The sequence below is a fragment of the Etheostoma cragini genome, chromosome 5, assembly GCF_013103735.1.
Source record: "Etheostoma cragini isolate CJK2018 chromosome 5, CSU_Ecrag_1.0, whole genome shotgun sequence".
Taxonomy (NCBI): Eukaryota; Metazoa; Chordata; class Actinopteri; order Perciformes; family Percidae; genus Etheostoma; species Etheostoma cragini.
The window spans coordinates 8,545,688-8,567,406 of NC_048411.1; the positions used below are offsets into that span (position 1 = coordinate 8,545,688).

Below are 21,719 nucleotides of genomic sequence, written 5' to 3' on the forward strand. Positions count from 1 at the left end.
GTGATTGGCTGCTTAGAAATTAAGTGTTAACAAACAGTTGGACAGGTGTACCTAATAAAGTGGCCGGTGAGTGTATATGTTTATTTATAAATACATGCATGTGAGATTTTTGTGGATTTTATCCCCACCGTGATCTCTGCTATTGTGTGGATTTTATCATTAGTTTTCCTACTGAAGCTGTTAAAGTTAACAGGGAGAAGATAAAATTATAATAAGACTAACTGGTTTTGCAGGAATTTATTTGCATTTACTTTGACATAAACCAAAGTAGTGGACAAATTAAAATTTGAACTGAGGATAGTGTTAAATAACATTTTTGTTTTTCATCATAGTCATTTGGATACATCCTTTAAAATTTCACATGCCATCAATCAGTTCTTGAGATTTTTCAGTTTGGACCAAAGTGGTGAACAGAACAACATCACAACAAGTGTGGCAAAAAGTAAGTAAGAAATTAATCTCTTAATTATCCCCATTAAGCGTATGCATTTCAAATTGTAATGTCACAGTTGCTTAAAAGGCAGGGCCAGCATACCTTTTATAGTCCAAAGTTTTAGGTGAAGGAAGATCTTAAAATCCATACCAGCAATTCAACAAGAGCCTACAGTGGATGTCCTTTCGCAAACATAGTTAATGGTAAAAAGAATGATCCTATCAAGGTATGTGAATAAATACATCAACCAAGGTCACAGCTTTTGATGGATTGTTCTCTACCTGCTGAGAAGTGTTGGAAGTACTTCAAAGTACTTAAAAGTAGCATTACCAGAGTATAAAGATACTCTGTTACAACTAAAAGTCCTACATTCTAATCGTTACTTAAGTAAAAGTACAAACGTATTGGCAGAAAATATTCCTAAAGTATAAAAAGTAATTATATATTATATTCACAATAATATACATGTTATTGGATAATGGATGGATTATTATAATATATATCACTTTGCTGCAGTTGGTAAAGTGGAGCACATTTTAATTACTTCATACACTGCTGTGTAGATTCAGTTGAAATAATATGTTGTAATCTCTTACCTGTATTAATAAAATCTACAAAGTAACTAAAGTTGTCAAATAAATGTAGCGGAGTGAAAACCACTGTACTGCCAAGTATAAAGTAGCATGAAATGGAAATTATCAAGGAGGTACAGGTACCTCAAATGTTTTATTTAACCCTGACACATTCCTGGTGGTTCAGCCATGATGCAAGATGTGTACACCAGCATCTTTGGTTTGGCATCCATCACCCTCTTGTCTTTTTCAGGTCTCTGTTGTCAAAGTGGAACCCTTAAACTGTGTCATTAGTGTCTTAAACTGCATCTCAGACATTCACACACATTTTCAGCCAGGGCTCTGCGTTCATGATGCCCTGTGGCCTTGCACAATGCTCCGGCTTGCTCTGGAGCACAAACATTACGGTGGACTACTAAATTCCTCACCCTGGCCTCTGCCTCCTTCTGAAAGAAGGGAGGAAACACTACTGTTGGCCCTAGTCAGAACTACTGGTGTAGTTTCCACTTATAACTGGACCAGAGATATATTGTGTGGGGGGGATCATACTTCAGGCAGTATCTTAAAGCTATAGTGCGAAGTTTTTAGTAATGACAACAAAACTGTCCACATGAAAAAAGCCACCATCCCCACCCCTTCTCCATGCAGTTGTTAGTAGCCAAGGAGGACAAGGAGGATTAAAAGAACATGATCAACTCTTGAGTCTCAGATGAAGTCATTAGTCTCAGAAAACAGTGCATTAGTTTCTCGTGTGATGTTTGATATAAATGAAACTTTCGTGAAAACCTGTCCACAAAAAAACATACCTTAAATCCATGCAATTGTCAGTGCTATCTCCTACAAATCCAATGAATGCTTTTCATCCTGGGTGTTCTAACTTTAGCTGGATTAAATGTTAGTGATTTTGGCATGTTTTCTTATTGGGACTAGCAATTGTAAATTCAACTGACAATATATCAAACATAGTATCCCTCTCTGCGTCCTCCTTCAAACAAGGCTGAATTATTTTACCATCTGACCAATAGGCAGGAACCAAAGAGCATACATGGCATACCATCTCACCATGGAGACTTCCTTACCATTTGCTGTCGTCACTGATGGCGTTCCAATTTGACTCAGACCATTCAACATTAACCTTGATGACGATGTTTGTCTGCTTGGGCTGTTTAGTTGGTGTAAATTTCCCGGAAATGATCCTTCAAACAGAGTTGTTGTACACAAGAGCTGGTGTCCCATGACAACATTTGACGGCTTATTTGTTTAAGAGTCATCTTGGCATTTCAGTGAAATGCATGAGAACCAGAGGAGTGCATATATATAAATATGTCTGGGTAGTTTACAGAGTTGGGAGCAGTTCATATGTAATAAGTAGCTTTGATGGATTTCCTGGAAAGGTATTCTAAAATAAGGTATTAAATAACTGGATAAAGATAGAGCCAATAAATCACGTAAATACATATTTATGTACTCCATGGCATTTTTGCCTGGAAATTACAATTTCGTGAAAAGATACATTTAAGATTCAGACCTGCTTTGTAATGAGTAAAAGACTCAAAGTTCTACTCTAGAAATTAATTGGAATTCATTTTACAGTTCTATACTTTAAAACTATACACTCTTTTTCAGGGAGTGTTCCAGAAATTCTTGGACCTGTTGTATAAATTGTTACCAAACTACATAAGCAGGAAAATGGTCTAAAGGAACATACATAGCAGTAAGCGCTTTGCACCAAATATGCAGAATTAAGCATCACATGCATTAAGGCTATTTTAAGCTATAAATGTAATTAGCAAGTGATTGCTATTTGATGGTCCAAAGTTTTATTGGAGTCCATAAGCTGTGCAACTGTGTTTGCATAAACGTTATGAGATAGTAAACTGTTAGCAAGCTTTACTTTTCCTCTTTAATAACTTTTAATTGATGTGATAGTGGTGAACAAATGCCAAGAGGAAGAAAAAACAACAACAGTACAGACAATAAAAGCAAGCTTCTGGCGACTAGTCCAAGAGTTAACAGTTAGCATGCCAGCTACAGCAGTTCATCAACTAGCCCAGTAAGTAGTCACTATGTCACCAATCTTTGGGCCTCACATTTTACATGTGGACTAGTAATGCTAAAGTCACGTTGTGGTGTGGATGCTTCTTTAGACTTGCCTACAAAAGCCAACTGACAGACCAGTTCTTGGCCCTGATATATAGTTTCTGTCTTGTTCATGACATTCCATAACTAGCTCTTGCATGACCTGATCATTTGTTACAACTGCAGTCAGAGTGAAAAATAACAATCTTCTACCATTACTGTAAAGAATCCCAGAGGTATTCATGGATTTTCACAGTGAAATTAACAAGTTGCTGAAGTATACTTTCTGCAAAACCCCATTCCCAACTCCATGACAGTAATAGAAGTTATCAAAAGACTCATTTCTAAACTAATACCTCAAAACTCAGATGACACTGAGGTGCTTTCCCTCAAGAGAGAGAAAATAGAGCCTTGGATGGAAAGATCTATCCACATCATAGTGTGGGGGCTTCATAAATGTGGTTATCTTGGCAGCCAGGTTTATATTGGGCGGGAACCCAGACTGGAAGGTACAGGTGTTGTCCAGTCTCTCAGAGAGCTGTTACTTTCAGCATGGCCTTGACAGAGGAAAAGGAAATATGTCGGAAATCAACAGGGCCTCAGAGAGTGTTGGAAGTTGGCCCGGGCTGCAACATTGACCACAGCAGAGGAAACCCCCCCAACACCGGCATGCCCCGAAAAGGATGTGTGGAAGCGGTTCCTTTCCAACACAATGTGGGATAATAACATGTGTCCTTACGAATTGTTATTGGCTTGTTTTGCTGAAAACGAATGTGTGGAACATGACTCATCCTCTTCTAAGAGTGTCACAGCCAACATCTTTTATGGAACTAAAATCAACATTTCCACAAAGGCTGAAGATTCAAAGTCAAGCAAACATTGTGACGTTAGTGTTGCATTGCTAGACTTATCTCCACAGCGCTAATGAGTAAGGTCTGCCCCCTCCACACATACATTAGTTAGGAGAAAAAAACACTCTGGGTTATTTGCATTTCTTTAAACTAGAGATGTTTGCCTCCAATACTGCCTAAAATGCTGGTATGGTATCAGGAAGTACTGGAATTTATGTACCGTTCCGATACCACGAAATAAAGCCCTAAAGAAAATATACGTGAAAATAGATTATTTATGTTATGTTATTTATGTATATTTTATTTATTTATAAAAATAAAGTTCTGTGGCATTCATTTTTTGGGTTTGTTCATGTTTCACAAAGAGTTTAACCTGAACTAGACTGAGGACAAATATATAAATCACATCACATCCGCACAGGGACAGTAGTAGACATAAAACATAATAAAATATATGACATACCATACTGGTATTGGATCAGTACTCGGTATCGGACGATGCGCAAGTTCAAGAATCAGAATCGGTATCAGGAAAATGGTACCGGACCATCTCTACTTTAAACCAATCCGAATCGTCTTGGGCTAAGTTTTGGAGACAGTGATGGTGGCTCTGCAAAATGGTCTCGATAAGGAACTTTGTGTGTTGGAATTTTTGCACCCTGCAAAAGAAAACGCCACATACAAAACTGAATGAAGTTAACTGTTCACATAATACAGTAACTTGAGCTTTTTAAATGACCAGTGTATCACAAATTGATCCTAAAATATCCTTGAATTAACACTGATTCAAAGGACTACCACTACTAAAACTATTGGACTGTTATCACTGGCTACTGTTAATGCTAATGTTACTATACTACTACTGCTACTACTATTACTTCTACTAGTACTACTGCTGATGATAATGCTAGTGAGACTACTACTGTCGGCCCCTGAGATCAATTCTTGGCTTAATCCCTGCTCCAGAAAATATTTCCTTTGGTAGATAGTTCATATGTTATGCCGATGACACCAGTGATTCTTATGAAAAAGACAATCCAGAACTGTCTCAACGTGTTGATAAGTCTATCGCTGTGCACAGCAGCTCAGTGACAATTCTGATATGCTGGTGTTTAGGAGGTATAATTTAGTTATGTAGTGTGTTAGCATGCTTACATTTAATAATTAGCTCTTAACTAAATGTGTCATGAATAGAAATCTTAGCTTTTATGGTTGCACCCAAATTTGTATTTTGAATACAATGTAAAATCTCTAATTTGGTCTTGTTTTTGGGCTAAATGGGCATTCTGATATAAAGCACGGTTTTCACAAAATCACAGTTTATGTATCATCCAATTTTCAGACAGTTTCAGAAATTTTAATATGTTTGTATGTGACAGAATGTTGAGATGCTAGAGGGGAGGACATCACACCTCGGAGTGGGGAAGTGCTGTAAGATCCTTTTTTCTAAACAAATTGCTCTCTCGCCTATAATTTTCACTCTTCATACATCATTTGAGTTCAAATGTAGGAAGACTTCAGCCAGTGGCAGGAGGGCAAAAAGACACTGCATGGGGGGTAAAAAGAAGCTGCCTTCCCCGTGAATGAGTCAGCTCAGCTTTTAACACACTGTAGGCTTAATATTAGATAGTTGTTTAATTGGATGCACAATCCGAAGAGCAACAAGTCTGGGTTGTTTCTACAAAATGATGTTACAGAAAGATAACCCAGAGATGAGAATATTGTTGATGTGTGCAATTTATATGTGTCGCACTAGTGGACTAATGTTAATGTTACACTGACCACTGACACTGAACTGACCACCAATGCAACTGCTGACTGCGGTCAAGCTAACCAGACTTCCCATCATCATGAGTAAAAGTTAAATACTTGTACTCTCTCCCTGACACTTCCCGCTGCTCTATTGGGCCTGGATTATTCACAATGTTGGGAACATTATGTAGCTAACATTAGAAGTCTCTAAAGAAGCTGACAGCTCCAGCAGGGACGTAACGTCAGCTGTTTATATAGTGGAAGTAGGAAATTGTGTGACCGCCATAGCTCTGCTGCCTTAGTTGAGCTTGGAAGCTAGCGTTAGCTAACTAGCAGCCAGCCCACTTCTAGATAAATCCCTTTTAATTATCTAAGCACGTTTTAACAGACACACTGAAACACTGGCGGTGAGCTCCAGGTCCTTCAGCCGCAGACGGACCGCCGTCAGTGGGGCTCGGCCAACGTGGAAACATTGCTAGAAAGCTTTGCTGCCAACCTCGACCTGATCGGATCTCCAGCGGGACACGGAGAGCTCCAGACCCGGTAGCAGCGTCACAACCCCCTGGAGCTCACTGTTGGTGGAATAGCAAGCTGGCGTTAGCAAACTAACCAATATATATTTGAGAGTTTAAAAAGTATCAAATTTATATTAAGACTTTTTTTAGTCTCAAATATTCCTATTTTTTGCTATTGACATGAAAACTATTTCTCTCAAACATTTTTTTTTATCTCATAAAATGCTTTTTTGTGATCAGTGTGATAATTTTTTCTCTTAAACATTTTTTTTTTCTCTCTCTCAGATCATTTATTTTCTTGCATGTAATAAAGAAACAAATCTAGCTCTATACGTAGGACAAGAAATATCTGACGAGTGGCAGACTGTTCCTTTTTTATAACTTGCTCCTTGTTGCTTACAGTATATCTAAGACACCACAAACATGAAAAACACAACAATGTATTCGGCAGACGCTTATCTATTTTGGTGTTTGGACTCACAGTTTATGAATTAAAGAAGGAACTTGGAGGTATGATGATAATTAAATGAACATGTTTGACCTGTCTACCCCTCCTTTCTCTACTGCCCTACTGGGCAAATCACCATAGCAAGTTTTGCCACACATACACTCACACACACACACACACACACACACACATAGTTTGTGTAATTGTGATGTGCGCCAAGTAGTCTGCACATTAGTATTCATTATCATATTCCTAAAATACTACCACTTCTCTTATACTTGCACTGCTGTTGCTTCAACTGCAGCAAATATGTCATCAATGCAATCCATTAACGTAAATGACCCATGTGCAAAACAACAAATGTATATACAGTACTTTGGAGACTTAGTGTTCTCTGTGTACCTGGGTCACATCTGTGGGGACACTGCCCTAGTGAAAGAATAGAAATAAGCACACATACAGTAGAGATTAAACTAATTTTCGATTTCGATTGTTTTAAACAAATTACCATTTAATAAAACATGAAAGATCATTTAAGCACATTGATTTTTATCTTGACAGTTTTCACTGGAAATGTTGCGTAATGCTGATCAAGTTGATGAATGTTTTTAGAATCATAAGTGTTCACCGCCCTCCAGTGGTCACATTGGGAATCTGCGACATTACGGTATACGTTGTGGATGCGCATAGTGTTTACATCAACTGCAGCATCACTAACAAGTAATTTTAATACTTTTGGTTCTAACCTGTTCTGTAATTTCATACAAAGGTGGTTAAGTCACTGAGTGGGCGACAATAGAGTATAGCCAACATATATTGATTTATTGACCAAATGTTTCCAGACAAACATTTTTTGCAATACCAAATTTAAGAAGCTAATTTAAAGATTAAACATAGGTGGAAAGCCTAGTTTATTAAAATAAAGGGGGTTGCTGATTCTTTAGGGAAACTTTTCACAGTCACTTTGTGCTGTTGCTGCTCTGTTTGGGTTTTCTCTCATTCCACACATCAGGATGTACAGTACAAACCTGCCCATCTGCTTCTTGCAACATTGTGTGATGCTGTCCTCTACTGGAACTCAACTGAAGGTACAGTAGGGTGAGACACCTCTGCCTTGCTGTAGTGCCTTTGAGCAACAACAAATCCCTACCCTATCAAAGTCAGCAGTGCTATTGGACCTTCCTGTGACGTGGAGTGCATTAGAAAAACAGAGATCAGATTTGTCCTCCTCATATTCCATACACTATTATACTTTTATCAGTGTATGCAGGTATGGTTGTTGCTTTATTTGGCCATTATAGCTATACCTAAGATTTTAACAACAGTATCAAAATATTGATGAATGGAAGGCACATACACTCACACACACACACACACACACACACACACACACACACACACACACACACACACACACACACACACACACACCATTTCCAAGAGCCCTATACAAATGTGTTGCGTTTTTGATAACCATAAAGTCTCAACTTACATTTTTTGCTGAAATTATATTGTTTCTGGGTATCATTTCTCAACAAATAATTTCTTTACATGAGTAGAACCTTTTACTCTATGCTACTGAAACATATCAATTCAGGTTTTCACTTTCTGAAATGTGTCTCTTGTATACACTACTTCTTCAAACAAATGGTAATTTGGAGGAAGACAAGTCAGCAAATTGCTTAATTAACTATTAATAAAGCAATAAAGTTATTTGAAGAATCAAAAAAGAGGTCCACGGAGGTAATTTATATTTAAAAAGATAAACATATGTATATATATATATTAGCTATATTATATATATATATATATATATATATATATATATATATATATATAGCTTGTCAATAGTGCACGCACACACACACACACAAACACAAACAGTGAAATCCTCTGGTGAGGAAGTGTATGTGCATATTAATAAGCCACTATGAACTCATAAATCATTTTGACTGTGGTTACGCCCCCTGCACTCCTATTGGCTGCTGCCCCCTTCATGTCGGTTACGTCCCCTCCTGGTAATTTAAATAGCCCCTTGCGCAATTTGATGAATAGTGTCGCTGTCAAAAGCGTTAGAAACACATGAAGGAATGTTGATAGATGGACAGCTGTAAAAGCGAGGACAGGAAGAGAAGCTGCGTCATGTCTCCTCCTTACGGTTACATGCAACGTTAGATATAAATTTTCGGAGCTGGATGTCGGTGAGAGTTTGCTCAACTATTACCGTCAACGTGCCGTCCCGGGCTTATTGTTGTACTGCTTTACCTTTTTTTCTGGAAAGCTATGGAGACCAGAACATGTCAAGTCTAAGTATTTCAACTGTACGCGTGTCGTGGTTCTTGTGAAATATTTTTTCCATCTTCTCAAACTTCAACGCAGGAGGAAAACCTTTGGCTCGGCAAGGTAACATGTCTCGTTTTCCTCTTTCCCTTTTCCCTGCGCGCGCGCATTCACAGCTTTCTTTTAAGCTAGGTGGTTGTAAACAAGTCACGTAAAGCTAAAAATGTATTTAGATACTATGTAGTATCGTACCTTTTATAAAGAATTATAACTATGAAATGCAGATAAAACGCTTACGCTTATAATGCTTCTAGTAGGTTATTCACGTTACATGAAGGCCTATTCTCAATAATGGCACTCTTCCAAAAGTCCCATTAGGTGACTTTCCCTTTTCCCTCAGCACATCAAAATACACCGTTGACATAATGCCTGTAATTCCTTCAGCCTACAAAACAGAACACACTTCTAATATATTCGACTTGATTTGATGTGCTGCATACAGTGTGCAGAGACGTATTCTTGACATTATCAGTTGTTCCTTCTTGTATTGATCAGTACATTAGTGACTAGGTCAACCTGTTACAGCTTTAAAAGTGACCATGCTAACAATCAGTTGCAGTCATGCTGAACTGTGTGTGTGTGTGTGCGCGTGTGCGTGTGTGTGTGTGTATAAATACAAAAGGAATATCAATTAATGGAAACAGAAATATATAGACTTTACACAAAAGAGTTATTATTTCAGACATTTTACAAGAAGTCAGCATATGAGTATTTATGTCATCTTCAAACGGTGAAGAGGTGATCATTAGCTGTGTCTTGGCGTTCTACCTGTCTCAGTTCTCAAACCTCTATACTGTGTGTCTAGGAGCCTTTTGAAGGCCCACATCAGCATGGTGAACAGCCAAGCGCCAGGTGTACAGCCGGCCCCCAGGTCGTGTGCAGGATGCGGGGGGAAGATCGCCGATCGCTTCCTGCTCTTCTCCATGGAGCGCTACTGGCACACTCGTTGCCTCAAGTGCTCTTGCTGCCAAGCCCAGCTGGGGGACATTGGCACCACCTGCTACAGCAAAGGGGGCATGATTCTGTGTCGGAGCGACTACATCAGGTGAGAGGAAGGAAGAGGAGGAGGAGGAGGAGGAGGAGGAGGAGGAGAGGATGCTGCTGGTTTTAGATTGTGGAGGCTGTACAGACTGTGCAATCTGTGATTTTTGTGTTTGCAGACTGTTCGGGCACAGCGGGGCGTGTAGCGCCTGCGGCCAGTCGATCCCAGCCAACGAAATGGTGATGAGGGCGCAGGGAAATGTTTACCACCTCAAGGTAAATCCCCAGCCCTCACATCACCGCGCTTTGTCTCCCGCTGCTTGTTTGACTGAAACATCTGGGATTTGGGGCTGAGAGACAGTCCCCTCAGTATTAGGAGAGAAATTACTTGTGCCCTCCATATTTTTTACCACATGTATTCAGTTTAAAACTTTGATTGATGCATAATTTAAGATTATGCATTAAGATATATAAAAATATTAATATTAATAAAAATGTTTTTTTTACAACAGATTAGACTACTGTTTAATATTTTCATTCATATTTATATTTCAGTTTCTCACAGTTTTATCTCAACTCTTGATACTATGGTCATTATATATTAATAAGCTTTAGTGGCCTGAACTTGATCTATTTCCATGTCTGACCCTTTGTCTTTTTTTCCTGCTCCTCTGCAGTGTTTCAGCTGTGCCACCTGTAGAAACAGACTGATGCCTGGCGATCGCTTCCATTACATCAACGGTACAATCTTCTGTGAGCACGACAGACCCGGCGCTGTCATACTCAGCAGCCACCTGCCTCCACTTCAGAGCAACAGTGTGCTGACAGACCAGAAGGTAAATAAAGGGGTTCTTGACACGACTCTACAGAACCATCTGTATTTACTGCACAGCATAAATTCCCTTTACATAAAAAACACTGTTCTGTAAGTTGAATAATATAATAATAATAGAATATCAACATATGGGAAAATGGCTACCACAGCTGACAATGTTATTAATGGAAGAAAACGATGCAGCAAAGTGGGTTAAAAAAATAGTAGTGCAATCAACAGTGTTTACACTACAATGATCAGAAATGGAATTTAAAAAAAAAACACTTATAGTGTAAGAGTCTGAAAAATAACAGTAGGAAGAATATGTGAAAAACACTCAAAGAAAAAGATAATGAACATACAAATAACAATGGTGGAATGTACATTACTGTACTGTAAATGCATTTTTGAGGTACTTTTACTCCTCTGGAATACCGTTTTATGCTATTTTATACTTCTACTCCTACAAATTAATATGTTGCACACACACAACATATTGTCATCTTATGAAATACCATCTGAAACAATTCAATTCAATTCAATTCAATTTTATTTATAGTATCAAATCACAACAAGAGTTATCTCAAGACACTTTACAGATAGAGCAGGTCTAGACCACACTCCAGAATCCACAAGGACCCAACAGTTCCAGTAGTTTCCTCCAGAGCAAGCAACAGTGCGACAGTGGCGAGGAAAAACTTCCTTTTAGGCAGAAACCTCGGTCAGACCCAGGCTCTTGGTAGGCGGTGTCTGACGACCGGTTGGGATTAGAATGAAGAGTTTGTTCAATTCCTTTTGTGTTTAAAGTTCAAAACTAGCTCCATCATGACCAGCTACAACACTTAGATATTACTTAAATAAATATAATCCAATGTTATAATATATCAGAACATAAAAGTGATGGGCACTATTTATATAATTAAAATCTGACAAATGCTTAAATGTCATATTGTATTTTATTATTGTACAATTAGGCCTGAAATAGGTGTTATATTATAGATGTGATTGATGTGTTTATGTGGGGGGTCTATAAGCGAACAGAAACATTTAAAAAGAAACGTCTATGGGGCTTTGTATTGACACAACCAGAAGGCCATAAAGAGGACCCTGAAGTGTCCGTTGTGGAAGGGACACTGACCCTTTTCCTCTCTCTTGTCTTGTCTGCAGGTATGCTGAGTTCCTGAGTGCTGTGTGTTGCCCTCGCCTTCCTACCTGAGCTTCACTTCTCTTCGGTGCACTACTTTGTTCCTGCTACTGTCGTTATTGTTGTGGATTCTCATCACTGCCCCGCCTCTTTTCCCCGGGGAGGAAGCAATTTCTCACCAGGATCCCCGTTTGTTACCATATCAGAGACTTTATATACCCCATACAAAGTCACATTTATGTTGTGTTGAATATTAGAGTGATCTGTGCATCATCAAACACCTACATTATGTGTGGACTGCACTAGCAAAAGGCTTCTTCGGGATTTAGAGAAAGCTGGAAAGCAATGAGAATGAAAGCCTGCGCCGATTGGAAGAGGGAATAAAAGATGCTTGAATGAGCACTTGATGGACTGCTGTAAAATGACTGTCAAAGCTTTGCTTGTGCCATGTGGCATTATTTCCCCTGAGCGTCAGTGTTTTTAACGAACTCTTGATCTCGCTCTTGTATATGTAAATCTGAGATCGCACACACTGAGGATTGAATACAAAATTGATGGGTGGCAAAAATCGGAGTATCTGAAAATGTTCAGTCATAGGCAATCTTGAAACTAGTTTTAAAATACAAAACATGCCAGAAACTTTTTAAACACTCAGAAATCACCAAAATCGAATGTTACTGTATGATTACTTTTTTTTTCAGACGCCCTGCACAAAGGACTAAAATGATCCAGTAAAGGTTTTGTTTCATTTCTTCTGTAGAGTTTTTTTTCTTTATCAGATGCTGGTTCAATGTGTGAAAAACAAAGTTTTAAAATCAATAAAAAGTTAGAATCAAAAATCCTATTAAAATGATTTCTCTGTAACATGTCACGGAGTGAGGTGAGGTCATTTTGAAGCCCCTTAGCAGCATAAGAGTGGCATTGTATTGCATGGTACCTAGCATGGTGGATGTGACTGTTCTCTCTCGCTCTCTTTAGCCCTGTATGGTGAAAACATGCCTGATTACCCTGAGGAATGGAATTAGGGGGCTTGAGCTCTGACCATTTACAGAAGCAATTAAACATGAGCCCTGTATCTGTGCTGCTGGAGCTCTTGGGAGGCTGAACTTGGGGCATATCCCGTGGCTGACTGGCTCGGTGGCTGTCTGCCTCTAATAAAGCTTAATCTTAAAGCAGGCTAATTAAAGGGGAGCGGCCCCCTCTACATCCAGGGCATTTAAAACAATCTGATGTATTTACTGTTTACTATGTTCTAATTAAAGCTCTGACACAGACTGGTTTATTTCAAATGCAGCTCTTTGTTCGCCGCTGCTCTCGGCATGGCTTCGGAAAATTATTTTCCTAAACTGCTTCTAATTCGCTCTAACTCTGTGTCCCTTTCTAATGCTATGTAACAATTTATGGTCTCAGCATAGCGTCGGAGGTTGGAAGTTAATCTTAGTGTGATAGCTGCGGTAGGAAGCAGAAGATAGGATCTGCACTACTTTCACACCTTGCCTGGGAACATGGCAGCCATCAAACTCACACCTTAATGCGCTTAGCTATTTCAAAACGTCCCACTTGTCATGGTAGGTGCTGATACCGCATCAATTATTTCTTCCACGTCTGATCAAGAAGCGTCACACAAATTCATTAACGTATGCAAATGATCACAATTACAATTATCTTTGTATCGTGATGGTGAAGAAATAAAACCCCGGCACATTCCCCAGTCCCACCGCACCACAAGTTACACTTTGCATTCAAACTAATCAAGCCTCATCTGCCTTTTTTCTAATTAGCCGGAACGTTTTCAAATGCCAATTAGCGGGTCCCATGAAAAGGCTCTTTGCCGTGATGCGTTGTCTTCTATCGGAGCTTCTGCAGGTGTGTGGCTCACCATGTAGCCCGTGTCATAGGAAAGTGTTTATTCCTGCTAATTAATCATATTAACACATGCAGATGAGTGTAATTGCCTGAGCTCCTCCACCTCACACTGTGAAGACACACGATGATGCCAGGATATTTTTACATGATGAAGAGGAGCCGTGAAGCCTCCTTCTTGCCAAGACACTCCTATGAAATAGATCCAAGATGGCTGCCCTCCTTTAGCCCAGCTCCCTTCTGATGCTGAGCCGCAGGTCTGTCAGCCAGAAGCTCTTTTAAACGACTCGCCAGACGGACTGTTTGGAATTGGACGATGTGCTGGCGTCAGCTTACACGTCTCTGACGCTCCAGTCTGCTTTGTGTGGCCAGATGTGAACTAAAGTCTGAACAGCAGGAGAATACAGAGGCCCAGGTCCCACTTGGTTAATAATTGTTTTCACAATGGAGTTATTGAGCTCTCACTTCATTTTGACTCCATCTTTAATGCTGAATGCTCATTATTACTTTGGTGTTTTTCATCTGCATGTCAATGAGATTACATGTCAACTGCCTTTAGTGATACTACATCTTAGCTTGTACAGATGCTATGCCAATGGGGCACCAGTATTAATACTTAACTGTATTAGGGTGGTTATTCTTCTTTTCTATATAACGTGGGATTCAATAAACCATTCATAGCTCATTCATAGCTTTTGAATCTGTGAACTCTCTAAACTGTTCACTGGCACTCAAACAACCACAGAATTAGAAAAGCATTGGCCTTGTCACAGTCAAGGGATGTGGCACTGTTTCTAGCTTCTTAAACTTTCATCAAGTTTTGGTGCTTTGTGATGAATAAATTAGTGCACATAAGTATTTTGAAGTGGTGACATATCTCACAGAAATTACTTTGATGAGGGCATGTGGCAAACAGTATAGATTGTCAGTTAGGGGACAGACAAAAAGAAAATCTCAGCCAGAAATTGTTTGGTGAATCAACACAAAAACAACCATGGACGCTTTTTTAAATGTAATGCATCACAATTAAAATGCCATGGACTGTATTAGGGTGAAGGATACATCTAGACACAAATAACACAGATTTTCATATTGGTAAGTTAAAATGTTTGAGTTAACTGATAATTTCAGTAACCTTTGCCCTTTTAATCACAGCGCAGTAGGTGCAAGGCTTATCAGTTCAATTGAGCTCTGTGAGATTTGTGGCCAGCACCATCATCTTTATGGACTAAATTTGTCTTGATTCCGTATGGTGTTGATGAAGTTTGACTTTCTGTCTGCTATAATGCTTATCATTACTCATGCTCTGAATATTTCAAACCATCTAGAAATGTTGCTCCCTGTCTTATGATTTTTCTCGGAAGGGTTCACTAGAACAGCAATGTAAAAGTAGTGTAGTTGTGTAATGTACATACAGTACATCATTACATTCGTTATGAAATAAAGAATATAAAAACACATCATAACTTTGAGCCAAGACTTTGTATTTAACTTGTATCCAACAGTTGAGCTTCCTATTGTTTGAATTAGATTGTGGATATAAACAATTCCACATGACTGAAAAATAGACAGATGAGCTGACAATGAAAAGGTGTGTGTGTGTGTGTGTGTGTGTCTGTGCTGAGGGTGAATGCTGATATGCACATGTGAATGCTGGTGAATGCTTGTTCCCCCTTAGGCATTGAGCTCAACCTAAGCATGTTTGCTGTAAAAGCGCCATCTGGTTGTCACCATTTTCAAAATTCAAGCATTTAAATGCAATGATAGTGTTTTAAAGGCATTTAGCTGTGCTGACAATCCTTCTGAAAGCTGCTCGAGCTACCAAAGCTATTTCTGGTGAACTCCAATCTCTGTGCAACTGATGACTGTTGGGAAATAGCTACCAACCACTACCAAAACGCACCCAATTTGTCATAATCATAGTGTGTTAAATGTTCTGATGATTTCTAGATACTCTTTGAATTCGCTGAGGTCTCCAGTGCGGCACTGCATACCCCACATTGTACAGGAGTGAAACATGAGACACTGCTGGAACATGTAGGAAGTGAGGCATGTTGCAGCCATAACTCAAAGCCTTCAGCATAGAGGAGAGGAGCATAATGACAAAGAGAGCGACTTTACAACTCTGAACCTCATAGAGGAATGTCAGGGAGGGGAGAGGGAGAAAAGTTCTCCTGGCCAATCGGAACGCTTTGAATAATTAAAGTGATCGGCTTAATTAGCTCAATTACGTTAATTTGACCACGGAACACGGCCATATGGTGAAAGGAAACAAAAGAGGGGGGAACTAATTAAAAGTAAAATAATGAGGATTTTAATTAACTGGCTCCCCAGACAGCAGAGCGCAGGGATCAGGAGCCTGCTACCATAATTAAAGTGCTGTAACGCTGGCAACATCTCTCCTCTCTTTCTTATATCTGTGAGGGCTCTATCCATCTAATTAAATCTGTAAATAAATTAGCAACATTGAGGGTTCCTGCTTGACTTAACACTGTCTGCAATCCACCCCCCACCCCCCCAATAACACGCTCACCTTACTTTCAGCACACTGCGCCACCCATATGTAGGCAGAGGTTAAGCTAAGGTCTGTCATTAACAGAGGGATGTGGGTAGAGGAGTGTGTGTGTGTTTCACTCTATCATGTTTGTGCAGGCCGATGCTTGTGTTTGCTCCCTTTCATAACCTGATTCTGTTTTGAAGCTCTATCTACTGGGAACACTGGCTGACACAGATCAGAGGAGGCCAGAGCGGAGGTGACAGCAGCGTCACCTCCTTGTGTTGCACCTGCTCGGGCTGCAACCAGCCGCCATGCATGTTCCATAATGTGCCAGCTGGGCTTCCATTCTCTGTTCCTAAAACATTGTACCTCAGTGTCTTACTGCTATCATTCAGCCACACCTCTCCTGTGCTCTCTGTTCAACCTGCCCCTGGCCTCCCCCCCCCCCCCCCCCCCCCCCCCCCCCCCCACAGCCACAGTCAAACCTGCAGGAGCCCCAGCCCCGTGGAAGCAGCAGCTTCTTTTCTCATTAAAATGCGTTCAGATTGACAAGAGACTTATTTGCATATTAAATTAACAAGCACTTAAGAGTTCTGAGCGAACTGTTACACTGCCAGCTCCGAGCAAATGAGGAGCGAGCAAGCGTTCAACTGTCATTACCCACGGCTGTCACCGTTGAGGAATGGCGTATGCAGAGATAGAGAGAAAGAGACAGATGAATGAGTCAACAAATGTATCTCCTCTTCCAACTCCCATGCCCCAACTATGGTTAGAATGATGCATCGGTTTGATGATAATAAGGCTGATACTGGTTTTTCATTTCAATCAGTCAGAGTCGCCATCTGATTGAGTTATTATAGAATTGATTAGTGCTAAACTGTTGGTCTTTGGAAAGACCATAACCTGATAATAATGAGTCATTAAGATCAAACTCCACACATGTATGGATGAGTACGTTCTATTAGTAGCAGAGAGTCCTAGAAGTACTAGTAGTATCATAAAGTGAATAAACAATCCTCTCTATGATTCAATCTATTAGTGCACTTCCTGTTCAAAACATTTCTGTTTGCAACGGGCCAATCGCGTGGTCTCCTGTTCTGCTTTCTCCAGAACTGCTCATCCAAACAACTTCACACTCAACACTACGCTTTCTTGGGTCCCGAGCAATACATCTTCCATGACATACTTTGTAGTTGCGTCCCCTTAGCCATGCTGTTTACATGTAATTTGCTCACGTTGTGTTTGGGACCAGGCTATTTCTGGGAACAAAAGCGTTCATTCTGAAAGTTAGATCACTGGTTCTTACAACGGTTGGATTTTGTTATAGTTTAACATCTCCAATCTCTCTTTCTTCCTCTGTTCTTGAATGTACTAAAGCGAGCAACGGCATATTGGGAGACTCAGCATGCCATTCCAATTAATAGGGGGTCCTCTTTCAAAGCACTGCACCAGTGTACAGAATGCAATAATAACTATGGGGTTGATCAGAGGGCGCAGACCTCTGCCAAGGCCAACAGTCCAGTCTTCTATGACATGCAAATCTGCAACTGCAACCATTATGTCTGGATATGTTTCCAAAACCACTAGGACCACGTTTTCCCTTGCCAAATTATTTAGCCCCCTTTCCAACAAGCTAGCATGACATGATTCATTTGCTATGTATTTGCCAGAAGAACCAGCAGTCAGGAACACTATTAAATGTATGTAGTGACCACTATTAAACATATCGCATAACGCACAATTTAAGGGGGTTCACAGTAATCTAATACTATAAATATAACCTGATGATCAATCAGAGGAATTTAAACTCATCTAAATGTTGCCGGTGAGCATCTGTGGCATTACTTTTCCTGTTTTTTGGCTAGCTATTGAAATATCTGCATATTACGTATATACGTTTGTACATTTTCCTACAATATGACTGTACTGACCACTTAGCAGCAATCTCAAGATTATTGGCTTCACGTTAGCCATCAATGGCATCAAAATACACAGCTTTGTTTTTTTCTGTCTTCACAAAACCATCTCTGTCAAGCTTACATTTAAAACTTTTAAAATGGTTACACCTCCACTTTGTGGGTTTGTGATGATGATGTTCCCAGCAGTACCTTTTGTTAGGTGAGTACACAGGGGTGCTGTATCACTACCAACCTTAGCTTTGGGAGAACCCCGATCCCACCGCAGAGACTCACAGACAGCAGAAGGTTGTTTGCAAAGTGATTGAAGAACCAGTTTACACCCCTTTTCCCTGAAGTGCTCTGCTGACACCGTCAGCTTAGTATCCAGAATGCAAAGCATGATAATGGTAGATTTGCTTTTTGCCTCCTGTGTAATTATACAGCAATTAGACATGAGGCAACAGTTTGGACAGGAGCGGAGTTATCTTGTGAACAATGGTTATGATTTTCATTAAAATGTCATCTGCTTTCACAAAAAGAAGCACATGAATATTGAAATTAAGCAGAATGCCCTTATTTAATTAGAAGACAACTTGGTTTCCGATGGAGAGAAGTGCTTAGTAGAGCGGGGCTCCTCAGCCGGGCACCAGTTCTGTGCAAGAAGCTGCCAAACGTCTTCAGTCACTTCCTGCAAATCACTCCTTCAAAACCTTTACAAACTCGCCTCTACTTTGTTTTTGTGTTTGATTGATTGCTATCCTCTTTCTGATTGTCATTCTATTATGTGTTCATTTTTTTACTGTCCTCTGTGATTTATAATCTGTTCATTTTATCATTGCAGTTGTATCACTTTTTCATTTTGGTTTATTGCTTTAACTCGTATTGCACTTTGTAACTTTGTCTCAAAAGTGATTTATAAATAAGCTTATTTTTCAGTCTGATGCCATGGAAAACAAGTGAAATTATCTGAGCTTACAGAACCTATTTAACTGAAATGTATTGCATAACACTGCAGAGTGATGGTTTGAATTGTATTTGTGGCTTTAATGAACGCTATTTCTCATATGCAGTATTTCGCTTAAAAAAAACAACACATGTCTATCTCAATGAGCCAAAACAAATCTAACCTTTATTGATAGGTGGAAAGCAAACAAGGAAAAGAGAAGAAGTTAAATGCAGGACTTCTTTAACAATCACATTAACCCGTTATTCTTCCAGAACAAAGAGCAACAACAACTCCAAACCATAGCACGATCCAGGTAATTTGTCCCTTCACTTTATTACACAGTAGCGTTTAATGAATTAACGCCCCTAGTGGTTCAGTTGTCTGTCCTGTTAATCTAAATCTAAAATAGAGAATGTTTCGGTGCGTTATTTGTTACATAACAAATACTTATACTTACTTTAACCCAAACCACTTTAACCAGTTTTATTATTATGATTTAAAACTATGATCATTGAGGACGTGTTAGTCTATATCCACGGCGTTCTTCTGGGATTGCTCCGGTGCCGTTGAGAATTTCATGTAATTTCATTATACCCACTGCTGTAACCATTATGAGTCATGTTTCTTGCTAGCTGTCTGGATTTACCCTGCAGAGATCTGAGGAAAAGTTACACACTCACACACATTTACACTCTCAGGGTTCAGTCTCTTGTCAAAAGACACTGAACCATGGAACTGCAGGGCAGTTCAAACCACTAACCTTCCAATTGGTTGATGACCAATCTACCAATCTCTAATAAACTGGCATAGCTAACGATGGCTAAACTGGCTAGAACTAATAAAACCATGAAAACTGGACTTGTAAATGGAACGGTGGAACTTCTTCAACATTTCTGTACTTGCTTCTGAGTTCCTAGGCAAATGGAATACATATGCCAGACTCTCCTCCGCAGCGCTGTGGAGGAAGGTCTGAATGTGAGACTAAGGATGTGTTGATCTCCTGCCACTGGTAGGGGTGCTACTTTATAAAACAGTATTTTGGGTTGTATAATAGGGTTGGAATAAACAAACTATTGTATATTGGTTGAATAGGTTGGAGGACTTGTTGTAGCAGACAGATGTCGGACCTATCGTAGAACTTGGTAACATTTTAGGTTGCCACCTCTCACCAGAAAAACTAACTAACATCTGTTGTATATTATACATACTATACAGTATATATATGTGTTTCCCCAAAATGACTTCTAGCAGCTGGTAAATTATGTCTCTTTGTTTGTTGGGAGTAAAGGTGAAGGTAAAGTCATAAACTGTGAAACCTTCATGGGGAAGGTTGTAAGGGGGGGTAGATAGGTTGACAAAGAGTCTGACTTTGACACATGAGTCTTCTGTTTGTTTCCCATTTCCCATCCACAGGCAACATTTTAACCATGACCATGATGGTTACCTGACTCAAACCAATTTCACTTACTGTACCTCTATTGTTTTGACAATTAGGCAAATCAGGCAGATAGCTTTAGGAAAGGTATGTCAAAACCTGGACAAATGGAAGCAAAGCACTGGACAGACAATACCATTTCTGTTTGTGATGTGAGTGAAATTCTCATTCTAACACATTGCATACTGGCAAAGTCCAGAAACATTAGTATCAGTGTTCAAAAGCTCATATGCCAGTCAAAGCTTGTCAAATGAGCTTTTGAACACTAAAACTAATGTTTCTGGACTTTTCCAGTGTAAGTGTAATTCCAGTAGACCCTGGCTCTTATCAAGTACTCCTCTGTAATGCCAATCTTGTTTTTTTCCAGGTAGTCACAATCCCGCAGGGCCGCCGCCGAGCATCACCTCCATCATTAGAGGAGGAACTGCCAAACTGTTGTCAGATGAGCGTCTGGGGATCAAGCTCGCCTGTGTGTCTTGAGACAGTTTTTACGATAGGAGAGCTGGGAAAGGCCAGGCCCTCATCAACCCCCCACTCCACCGAACCAGGTGGAACACACGTGCGTTCATTAGCGCCCTTTAATGAGGAGCAGATGCAACAATCACTCACTCACTCTCTCGCTCTTACACAAAAACACGAAGAGCCGTGCATAACGACACACACACACACACACGCACACACACACACACACACACACTTCTGTTAATGCTATGAAAGGTCACATATTACTGCACACACGCACACACAAACACACACACACACACATGCACGCACACTTGCATGCATGCACAGACTTTCTCACATTAAAATAGATAGATTCTCACATGAAAATCCACACTAAATGTGTGTGTGCATGTACTCAACACACGCACCACTTCCCATACATTGGCCCATTCATTCAGTCCTATTGGGGGGGTCTTTCACAGCTCAGACGTGTGGGCCTCATTTGTCCAATTTAGATGAATGACTGAGATCATATATCATTCCCCTTATGTCAGACTATTTTTATCTCGGAGGAAGTCGATGTTAGCGAGCTGCAGGGTCTAGAAAAATGCTCCGTCAGTAGATCTAGGTTGAGCTTTAACTGGTGTGAGAGCCTGAACTTCTCATCATTCACAACAGAAGCAGATGGGGGGGGGGGGGGGGGGGGG

General features: G+C 39.9%; 1 protein-coding gene and 1 long non-coding RNA gene across 3 annotated transcripts in view; both read left to right on the top strand.

Annotated features, from left to right (window-relative positions):
* The first annotated feature begins 4,132 nt into the window (after positions 1–4,132).
* LOC117944741 overlaps positions 4,133–21,719 on the top strand; it is a 21,413-nt gene continuing 3,826 nt past the window's right edge. The window contains exons 1-2 of the long non-coding RNA XR_004656643.1: positions 4,133–4,219; positions 20,515–20,524. This is a non-coding gene — a long non-coding RNA (uncharacterized LOC117944741). The remainder of the gene's footprint in view (positions 4,220–20,514; positions 20,525–21,719) is intronic.
* On the top strand, positions 8,680–12,557 carry si:dkey-90l8.3 (LIM domain transcription factor LMO4.1). Of its 2 annotated transcripts, XM_034871821.1 has the most exons (6): positions 8,680–9,053; positions 9,673–9,694; positions 9,796–10,035; positions 10,151–10,247; positions 10,649–10,807; positions 11,953–12,557. In XM_034871821.1, coding segments are annotated over exons 2-6 (507 nt in total). In that variant the 5' UTR covers positions 8,680–9,053; positions 9,673–9,692; the 3' UTR covers positions 11,962–12,557. The 2 variants fall into 2 exon arrangements, with proteins under 2 accessions (XP_034727712.1, XP_034727713.1); XM_034871822.1 differs by lacking the exon at positions 9,673–9,694 and having other exon boundaries at positions 8,683–9,053.